This window comes from Cynocephalus volans, chromosome 13 (assembly GCF_027409185.1).
Source record: "Cynocephalus volans isolate mCynVol1 chromosome 13, mCynVol1.pri, whole genome shotgun sequence".
In the NCBI taxonomy this organism is placed as follows: Eukaryota; Metazoa; Chordata; class Mammalia; order Dermoptera; family Cynocephalidae; genus Cynocephalus; species Cynocephalus volans.
The window spans coordinates 80,143,214-80,154,532 of NC_084472.1; the positions used below are offsets into that span (position 1 = coordinate 80,143,214).

At 36.7% G+C, this 11,319-nt stretch overlaps 1 protein-coding gene across 3 annotated transcripts in view; it reads right to left on the reverse strand.

The window, feature by feature from the left end:
- HPGD (15-hydroxyprostaglandin dehydrogenase) overlaps positions 1–10,335 on the reverse strand; it is a 33,583-nt gene extending 23,248 nt beyond the window's left edge. For 2 of the 3 annotated variants that reach the window (XM_063077419.1, XM_063077421.1), the window contains exons 1-3: positions 10,243–10,335; positions 9,828–9,951; positions 6,497–6,603 (exon numbers count right to left, since the gene is read on the reverse strand). In XM_063077419.1, coding sequence (XP_062933489.1) covers positions 6,497–6,603; positions 9,828–9,951; positions 10,243–10,335 — 324 coding nt within the window. The remainder of the gene's footprint in view (positions 1–6,496; positions 6,604–9,827; positions 9,952–10,242) is intronic. The other variant, XM_063077420.1, reaches the window with a different exon arrangement.
- Positions 10,336–11,319: the final 984 nt, after the last annotated feature.

Sequence of the window (11,319 nt, forward strand, 5' to 3'; positions counted from 1 at the left end):
CCTAACAGTAGTTCTAGAACAAAAAAGCAAGTTGAAGATTCTATTCACTTAAGCCATGTGTCAGTTTGATATTAAGTAGGCTTAGGAAGAATGAATAAAATCACAGCATGATTCCTTTTAAAAAGGAAAAACAAAACACTAACTGTTTATATAAGAGGTAAAAAATGTAGATGGCTGGAATTACTGAAGTCAGTTAGATTCTGTTAGCTTCTGCCCAAGTCTCCAGCATGTCTGAACAGAATTTCTGCTTATGCATATTGACGCTATACTTTTATTCTCAGGTATTCACAGCTTTGCTGACACCCCACTTTTGTGTTTTCAACATCGATAAGATGCAGCCAGACAGAAAATTTGGGAATGTTTAGCTTTACTTTTAATTCTTTTAAAAAACAAGATTTATTTCTAGATCTTTGGTGGAGGAGGGTAAGAGATTATTTTTCTCATCCAGTATCAGGTTAGGAACTGAGTAACTTTTCAAACAAGATGTTTCATAGGTATGACTCTACAAAATAAGGTCTAATGTTTTAGTTGTGCATAAACGACATTTTTCACCTCTTCCTAATTCCAAATCATATATGTATATAAGAGGAATTTTAAAAAAGCCATAGAATAAAATGTTTCTTGTTAATATTCTAAATCTTTTTTGTCCTTAGCAATGCCTAAATATTGTAGATTGGGTCATTATGACATTAAGCATCTAGGAAAAAAATGAAAAGTACGGACATTTCTAGATACAAACAACAAATAATTGAAATCTATATTATTTTAGCCCATTATGTGAAGGTATAATTTTATTTCGTCCCATTTGGTTCACTCTCAAAGAAAAGAAACTTCTATGTCTAATTGCACAGAGAATTAAAAAATCCAATTTTGACAAAATGATCTAATTAACACATGCTTACTCAATATTTTTGGTTATGAAGAGACAACTTTTATACATAATACTGAAATTGTAATTGTGTTGTATTCAACTTTCAATTTTTTTTTCACTAATTAAAGCATTCTGTAACTTAAAACCACTTTACTAAATTCCCCTACACTGGGAATAATTGTCTAGAAAGAGAATCAGACAAATGGTAATAGCCTACTTGTTTAACTCTCTTCTTATCAGGTATCACATCTTATAGCACGAGAGGGCATGCACACAAGCACACACGCACGCACACACACACACACACACACACACACACACACACACACACACACACACACAGTTTTCACTACTGAAATTTCTAATCTGTCATTTCTCCATTTCCCTTATCTCATCTTCCTCCACTCTGGGGCTGCCCTTAGTTTATTTATAGTTCTTGTAGTACACTGTATATATATATATATATTTTTTAATTCTGGCATATAAATCATGCACCTATGCTTTTCAGGATCCTGTGTTTTCTCCATCTCTTTTCAAAGAATACCAATACAGCTGACCATTTTTTTTGAAATCCCTTTTTACACTTCATTTTTTCATGTTGAAAATTTTTCTATTTTTGTGTGTTTTATGGTAAATATTATCTTCCCCTTTGCAAGAGCTACTTACAATTTAGCAAACTCTGCCTAACTCTACACAGTTCAACTGACTCTTTAGATATTATAGAGTAGCAATGGCACCAAGAAAAGACAGCATAGATGATAACAATGTTTCTATCCATTTCCTCAACTCTTCATTACAGGTAGAATAGGTCAGAGGAACCCACCTCATTAAAAAAAAACGAGATAGTAAGAAAATGTAGGTTTTGATACTCTGGAAGGGGAATGTAACTTACTGAGTGAATTCTATTTGGTAGCACTGTGCTGGACGCTCTACATAAATTATAGCTTATTTAGATTTAACAGTCCTTAGAGGTAGAGAGTTTACCTCCCCCCTTTCACAAACTGCAAAATTTAAGATCAGAGAAATTAAATAACAGTTCATAAATTGTAGATTCAGGACTGAACTCTAATTTTGACTAATTCCAAATGCACATCTTTACCAGTGCAATCTTTGTCAACTAGTATATTTCTGAAAGAAAAGAAAATATCAGCAATAGCCATTTATTTTGTTGAATTTTTATTTGAATATACTAAGGGATTTAATATATGTTAGATATATGCCCACATTAGATTACAGATTCCATCTCAATGGGGAAGAATTATTTAGGTTTATTAATGCTTCAAAAAGTTAAAGTAAAAGAAGTACATTTCAAAATTACCTTATCAGCGTTCATAGTTAATGTTCTGCTCAATTGCCACACTGACCTTTGGTAGTTTTGCAAAGACTTATTCTTTTCTGAATATTCCTTGTGAGCTCGGAGCAGCTATAAATAATGCTGCTGCCGTTGGCTGCAGAATGAAGAGGAAGCATCGCACAGCCTCATGGAAACAAACGCCTGGGAAGATGTTCAGTGCATCTCTTGTGTGAGAATACTGATGAGACCAGCAGAATGAAGAGTAAGGAAGGAGTAAGCTTGGTTAGGAGTAAGAGTGGAAGAATAGACAATACTGCTTGGCAGCACTTATGTATTAGGAAATTATCTAAACATTGGACTAAAACAAAAATGAATACCCATGTATTCAAAATATCATATAATGGCAGTCTGTCCAATAAATATTAATTACCCTCTACTCCGTAAGGATGCAAAACAATAGTTTTCTGCCTTGAAAAAACTTACAGATTACTAGCATAAATCATGTATGTATAAAAATAATTCTAATAGAATTGAAAAACTGGTAAGCCCTATAAGGATGGTATAAATATGTTGTATAAGATTTCAGAAGAAAGAGATTTGTGGTGAAAGTGGCTACCCTTGACACAGGCAGTAACACAGAAAACCACACAACATACTAAAGGGCAAACATGGAATTGTATAAAACCTAAGGAGGAAAATTACATCCAGAGCATAGTCTAAAAAAAGAAAATTACATAAATGACACAAATATTTGCATTACTCTAACAGAGATAATCAAGTTGGAACGACAATGATTGGTCAGACTAATCTATCCTTGCAATGGGTGTAGGTGGAAAAGGGAAGTAAAATATTTTTTAGTTACATATGGGTAACAAAGGTTATGTCTAGTTCCCTTTATGTAAAAGAAAACAAAATGTCATCAACCCCTAACGTTAAGCTAAGAAGTGGCCTATGTCAGCAGAGTACCAAGAAAAATAAAGGCTGGATAAGTTTCAATGGGGAAGGATCCAGGGGAGCTAGCTGTAACCAAAGGGGTCCACAACAAAATACCCTGGTCTTCCAGAATTTCCTATTTGTACATGATGTAGGTACTTTTCAGCTTGGAGCAAGTGTTTATTCACACAGGCAAACATGCCCTATCAGCTAGATGAAGACAGGTTGTTCTACCACTGTACCTTTGTAATAATTGCCTCACTGTTTTCATGTTTCTTTATATTAACTGTAATCATTGCACACTGTTTCTAACAGCTGATTTCTCAGAGAAAAGACACAGTACAGGTTTATTATGAATTCATCTGATATAAGAACTTTATACCCTAGTGACTTTTATCTATAAAAATATCTGTAGAGATTACTGATGAAACTATTAAAAATATCAGTAGAAATGTGAAAGGGAGAAAGCTGCTGTGCAATTTGTGTTTTTTCACTGGGATAGCCTGATTCAGAAACATTCTCACTGTTTTATGCAGTTGTCCTTTAAAAACATATTCTACATGTCGATAAAAACATATTCTTAAAAATTCCTGCAGTTCTCAATTGGCTGCATATTCGAAGTTTTTCTTTTATCAGGCAACTAAAAGATGTAATAAAGTATGGTCCTTAATAAGTCATTGATAACGACCAAAGAATAAATATAAAATGTACAGCTTTCTTACCAGCAGAAGAAAATTAAAGCTATCCAATGGATTTAGGTTAAAAAATGGGGAAAAAACCCAGTAAATATTAAAGTATAAGATAGAACAGCAAAAATAAGTATAAATGGCTCAAATTTACAAATATAAAATAAGCAAATGTTCTCATATGTGATTTTTAAAATAAGATCTCACAATATACAATTGTCAAGAGACAAATTTAACATAAAAGGTTACTCACATTTTCAGAGTAAAGGAATGGAAAAAGATATAGCTGGGTAAATGTGAACCAAATGAAAACAATGGGTACCAATTTTATATCTGGAAATGAAAACATCACAGGAAGCAAACAGGGGCATAACTTTTTGAAAAAACAAATCAAAGATCAATAAATTATAATTACCAGCAACTTATGCTGTGAATATTATAGGCTTATAAAGTAGAGTCCAAACTTTCAGAATTACTGCATGAGGTAGGCAGAGTGACATTTTTCATTTGAGATATAAACAAACTTCTGTTCAGAAACTGATAGATCAAGGAGATAAAAGTAAGCTGAGGTGTAATTGACACCCAAACCAAACAGGAACATTATAAAAGAAAATTAAAAGCTAGTATCATTTATATGCATAGAGACATGAATGTTAAATTAGGTATATTAAATAAGAAAATTCAATGGTGTACTAAACATTCATATACATAATAAAGTAAGATTTAGCCAAGAGAAGTAAGTATGGTATAGTCAGAAAATACTTCGTTTATTTCACTACATTACTAAAGTAAAAGAAAATCGTAGAATTGTGTCAACTGAAGAAAAGCACGTTAGGTCTCTCCAGACATATACATACTAGTATATATGTGTGTACAAGTATATATGTGTATAAGTATATGAGGGTACTTCGAAAAGTTCATAGAAAAATAAAATTGAAAGAGAATATGAATCTTTCCAAGAACTTTTTGCAGTACCCTTATGTATGTATGTATATCTATGCATGCATATATATGCAAATATATATCTGTATTTGCAATCCTAGAAAAATTTAGAGAGAAACTTGACAGTTTCAAGTTGTTTTCAAATGTAATAAACCAGGAACACTGGAGACAAATTTTTAAAAGAATTGCAAGGAGGTTATTCATACTGTAAAATAATAGCACATTTTGTTCCTGATTAAAGGATTTTAGGCATCTATGAAGTTTGGGGAGCAACTTTGTACCCTTATCAAAGTGTGGATTACAGATTTAGCTGTCTAATGAGGTGATATGATTCTCATTATCTCTACAAAGTAATTATTGCAGTTAAGTAATTACGCATGGAAATTTCAATTTAAGACAAAAATGTATTGATTAAGCACTATCTTCAAGATATTGTGTTGATTACTGAGAGAGAAACAAAGGAAAACACAACAGTTTTTGTTTTTAAGGAGTTTATAATCTCCTAGGAGAAAATCATGAAGTAGGAAGCCATTCTCTGTACATTTATATACACACAGTAGCCACATTGTGCTCTACACCTGACTGCTTTGCAAGACTAGTAAGAATGACCTTACTAAGTGGTGACCCCATGCACAGCCCACCTGACACTTTGTTTCAGCTATGGCTTGGGTTTTATTAAACCCCAATATGATGTCAAAGGTGTTTATAGAATGAGATAATCAACAAACATGATATAATGGATAAAATAGAACATTTTATTTCTTAATTCTACTTTTTTTTAGTTTAAGTAAAAGCTAAATAATCAAACACTGTGGAAATCACACACACACACACACACACACACACACACACACACACACACACACACTGACTTTCAGGATAAATATCTTGCTAATTACAAAGTTCAGCTGTCACTTTAACCATGTTTTCTGTTATATTCCTGGCATTTAAGTAGGATTTATTTTTTAAATAATTAAGTTATGTCAGGGGTTGGCAAGCTTTTTCTAAAAGGCCAGATAGTTTGAGGAACCTCCATACCATTTTCCATAGAGGCTGAAGTTGATACGACAAGCAAACAGAAAGGACATTGTTGGGGGGGAGGGGGGAGGGAGAAGGGAGGGAGGTTCTGGTGATGGGGAGCAATAATCAGCCACAATGTATATCGACAAAATAAAATTTAAAAAAAAATAAAAATAAAAAATAAAATAAAATAAAAGGCCAGATAGTAATTATTTTAGGCATTGCATGCCATAGGGTCTTTATCACAACTATTCAACTCTGCCATTGTAGCATGAAAGCAGCCACTGACAGTTTGTAAATGAATGACTGTGGTATTTTCTAATAAAACTTTATAGACACTGGAATCTGAATTTCATATATTCACATATTTTATATTATTCTTCTTTTGACTTTTTTCAATTTAAAAGTGTAAAAACCATTTTTAGCTTCCAGGTCCTACAAAAATAGGTGACAGGCCAATTGGCTTGTGGGTTGTAGTCTGCCAACCCCTGAGTTAAGCAATCAGTTATGTTTTTTTTCATATTTCCTTTCAATATTTTAAGACTGATTTACTTTCATAATTAAAATTCTCAAATGTCCTCCTATTTGTAAAAGGAAAAGGAAATGCTTCTTTTTAGCTCTCTGTAACTTCCCTTTTTCTATATTGTAGGTCATTGTTTTGTTTCTATGAATATAAGAACTTTTCATTTTCTTTATAAACATTATATCATTAAATAATTTTAGGCAATAAACATGGCTAAGATTGCTTACCAAATTAATTTGCAGAGTTTTCTCCCAGTGTTTTTCATTATTCACTCCAGCATTATTGACCAAAATGTCCAATCTTCCAAAGTGGTCTACAACTTTTCTAAAAGTATCTAACAAAAAAAAGACATTATAGATATGTACTTATTTTCCATATGTACATTTAAATCATATCCTATGCCTTGAAATTAGTTTTTATTCATCTACATTCATAGTGAAAATTACACTCATAAGCTGTGACTTAACTCTGCTTCTCAATGTGCAGTTTGTGGACCAACAGCACCAATCAGCATTACCTGGGAGCTTGTTAGAAGTGCCGAATTTTGTGGACACCACAGCCCTACTGAATCAGAATCTCAACTTTAATATATACTTAGGTGATTTGTATGCACATTAAAGTACTATAAGCAGTAACTTAATGGAGTGAACTTTAGGGAACTAGCATCCTAAGCTAGAGCTCTTTGAAGTCAGTTTGGGCAGCCAGCATCTCTCTGTTTCTAGTTATTGGAGCTCTGTGGTTTAGGCTATGACAAACATCCTTTTTTAATAAGCCGTATTATGTTCATAAAGTGTTATATTAACACAAGTCTTCTTGTGTATTCAGATCCATTGTGATAATTTCAGGGAGTTTTTTATATCCTAGTAAAAGTCTACTTTTTATTCAGTGGATTTTATTTGATTACTGAAACTTTGATGTTTACTATTTCATTTTTTTCTCTTTCTCACTATTATTACTATGTCTTATTGTTAGTTTGTATAAAACTATGTTCAACCAGGGTAAAGTCTGCATGGATTCTGAGACCTGAATATCACTCATTGCGTTGTCCAACCACATATCCAGTCCTTGCAAAAATCTCCTTAGCCAGTCCAAACTAAGCTTTACCACCTTAGTTCCGAGAAACTCATTATTTCTCAAAGTAGCCTTTTACGTAGTTCTATTGATTTAAACTGTTTTCCTGGGTCTTTTACCATTTGTTCTAGTTCTACTAGTTAAGACCATAAATAACAATTGTGATGGTTCTTCCATATGGCAGAATATAAGTATTCTCAGATCTCCAGGTAAACACACGAATTCCCTGAAAAGAGTCAATCAGCACAATCTTTACTTATGTTTTTTTGTTTGTATGTTTTTGTGGGTTTGTTTGGCAGGCTCATATAGGGATTGAACCCCAAGCCTTGGTGTTATCAGCATCACACAGCAACCAACTAAGCTAACAGGTCAGCCAAACACAACCTAACTTTGACTGAAACAAATTCATAGAATTATTAACAGTCACCAGACATATTGAGGAACACATGGATTAATCAATCCCAAATGGATAAATCACTATGCAAGTTAATCACTAAGAACATTGTCAAGACTTTCTAATACGCACCCTTTGTACTCACTGTACTGGAGTGGAAAACAACAAAATAAAAACTGTTTACTTTTTCACGGCATTTTAAAACTGTTTCTTAAGATCTCAACTTGGTTCCGGAAAAGCAGGGAAATAATTTTTCTTTTTTCTTTCCATCCTAAGTATGTTCTACTCTTCATCACTCCACAGAAACAGCCCCGCTTTATGGGAAATTAGGTTGTTAAATATGTATGTCTCATTGCTTCTTTATTTTCTTTCCTCATTATTGTCTCCACTGTTTTCCTTATACTCTACCCTTACCAATGCATAATACCCCATATTCTTTCTGACATCCCACTGAGTCCTGAGCTCAGCTGATTTACAGTCTAGCTCTTGCTGACACTTATATGCTGTGGTCCTCTTTAAAATTTACCTAACTCTCTGTGCAGCAATTTGTTCATTTGTAAAATGAGTTACGTCTAGATCATCTTCAAGAAACTTTTCACCTGTTTTTTTTTTTTTTTATTTCAATGTGTCTAAACAGTTTAAAAATTTGGAAGCAACATTAAATCCTGAAATGGTAAGAATCAGTGCCATGTTTTCTTTAAAAGCAAATAAATGCTGTTGTCCAGACATTGGCTTTCTCATGATCAATGCACCTTTGCCTGGTCACTCATTACCTGTCTGAATTTTCTCCTCCATAATCATCCTTAAGAAATGTGATTACAGATAAGATACTAATTTTAAATACTGGAGAGCAAAACAATTGAGGTTAAATGTCATATGTAAAACTACATAAATTGAGACAGAAATGGCTTTCAGATTACCAGTATCATTCCCTATTCCATCAGCATGGATGTTGGGATTTGACATGACTCTATCCTTGATCCAAAACATCATGTGCAATCAAAAAACTTATCCTCTAGCAAAACACGCTCCATTAGCAGTTATTTACGGATCTGTCATACTCATGCTTATAATCTATGTTATAGGTCTTTGTTAGCATTTTCAGATTTTAATTACATAATTTCCTTTAAAACAATTTTCCTTAACTGTAGGTACACTCCATTCTAACACACCAGTCCATCTTCACTCTCTCACAGAATATTGCAAAATTTTAAAAGAAATTGACACCTTGGTATCCCTGTAAGAACAGGAGCACTGGAGTGAATTTTATGAAAGTTTACTGGCCCCTTGATTAAAAATGTGTCTTATCAATTTATTCAGTCTCTTTGAATAAAACTTTGTGAAATAAAAATAGTTTATTTTTCTATTTTTTCCCCAGAAAAAGTGATTTTTTTAAATGCAAATCTATTGGGCTCCTATATAACCAAAAAAGTTTATTGTCTATGCCAATATTGTCCCTGATATTTCACAAGTAGATTGGTCTATTGTGAGTAGACAGAAACAGGAAAGCACTTGAGGAAAGGCCAATAGGTTTCTTCTGCAATTCTAACACTCTATAGTGATTATTATTTCATAGTATCATCTCATAGGGGAAAAACTAGAGAAAATATCTGGTTAAAAGCATCTAGCCCATCTGTGATGATGATCTTTGAACTGTATTCTAATATGTTTAAAAGAACAACACTGTCGCATTTGATTATCACTGGACCCCAGCTTGCTGGGAGAAGTTGTTTGCCACAGTCTCTTAGCCTACTTTAACTTTCCAGGTTCCGTCTGCGATTTCAATCATTTAATAATTACTGTAGCAGCACTGTCTTTGAATATATACAAAGCAATTTTGATTACATTATGTGCTGCCAGATGACTAAAATGAAAGGCTTTCTCAAGCAGTCTTGTCTTTCGTCAGTTCTTACAGCTCCTGGGTTGTCAGTAGGAAACATAACAGTCCGAGCTATCTTTTGGAGTTTAAATGTAGCTGCTCTCTAGGAGGCAGCCCCGCTGGCTGCACCAGGCTGGCTCTCAGGCCTGGGCTGCCTTGGGGTTGCTGTTGCTGTGGGGCGTGTTCCCAGCTGATGGAGTGATTCCCCTCTTACCTCTTAGTTGTGTCTGGTCAGCCACATCACACTGGATGAAGAGAGTCTTGTGAGGTTCAAACTGCTCATCCAGGGCGGCTTTACACTTTACACCTGCTTCCAGATTCCAATCCACCAGCGCTACCTATAGAGAAGGGAAGGGTCGAGGTCGTGCGCAGTTCGGGACACACACGGACAATGAATAAACAGGACGCTCCTCTCTCGGACCTGACCTGCGGCAGTTCAAGTTCAGGTTCTCTCCCAGCCGCTTTAGAGGTCTACTCAAGACCCTCAGTCTCAGCAGCTTTTGGAAGTGGCAAGGTGGACCCTCCGGGCACTGCTCCCTGTCCCCCCCGGGAGCCCCTCGGGCAGTCTCGGGGGGCGAGTCTCAGGGTGGGTGGGCAGGTCAGTTTCGATGACCGAGAGCCGCGCTTACCTTGGCGCCCTTGTGCAGCAGCGCCTCTGCAAAGGCTCTGCCTATGCCCTGCGCCGCGCCGGTCACCAGCGCCACTTTGCCGTTCACGTGCATGGCGCGGCCGCTGCTCGGGCGGGCGGTGGGCGAGCTGGCGTTCCCGCGCGGCCGCAGCTTTTATGGCCCCGGCGGGGCGCTCTCTGCCCGTGGGCGGGGAGGAGACTGAAGCCAGCGCCGGGGAACCCGGGACTGGGTCACCTGCCTCGAGCGCTCCGGGTCGCCAAGCTTCGCGATCTTTGCCTTCCGGACTCGCAGCCAAAGCCGCGTCAGAGCCTCCCCTCAGCCTCTGTGGCGTGACTGGCGCGGAGCCGACAGGGGAGAAGCAGAAAGAGTTTCCCAAAGAGCTGCCTTCGGGACCCTAAAGACCAGCGCGACAGCAGCGCGCAGAGCAGACGCCGGGGAGCTCGGGTTCCTCCTCCCCCACCCAACAAAAACAAGCACGCACAAAAGCAAAGGATTAGGGATTTAGCTCTCTTCTCTCAGAGATTTTGTGTGAGTTCCCTTCTCATGACCATGGGGGTGGGGGTGGGGGGAGCGGAGGTAACTCACATCCCTGTTTTTTACTTAGTGGCGTTTTTTGACGAAGTTGTACAGATATTGGAGATGAGAAGTGAACTGTGCTCTGACCTCAACACCCTGTATCGCATCATTCCCAGGCTGGGACTTTTAAGAATCTTGTTGACCCTCGTGTTTCAGATCAGTGTCAATTGCTTGTCATCTTGCGAGTGCCCCTCAAGAGCTGTCATCATCTACTTGCCCAGGACTTCCAGAGTCGCCGATAGCCTGACGAATTGCTGGTTCAATGGGATGCTTCCTCGTTGAATCAATCATAGAGGCTTTGCAGGCTCAGAGTGAAGCGTGGGACGAGGTTCCCTGCCCTCCAGGAACTCGAGGGCTCGCTGTGTGCTGAGATGCAGTCAGTGAGGGCTGCACTCACCTAGTCCCTTTTTCTCATGCTATCAGTGCTATTTTAATTCTGTAAGCTTAATTGGTTGGCATTTTTTTCTTGAGCAAAGAAATCTAAGCACTTGGAGGGAGATG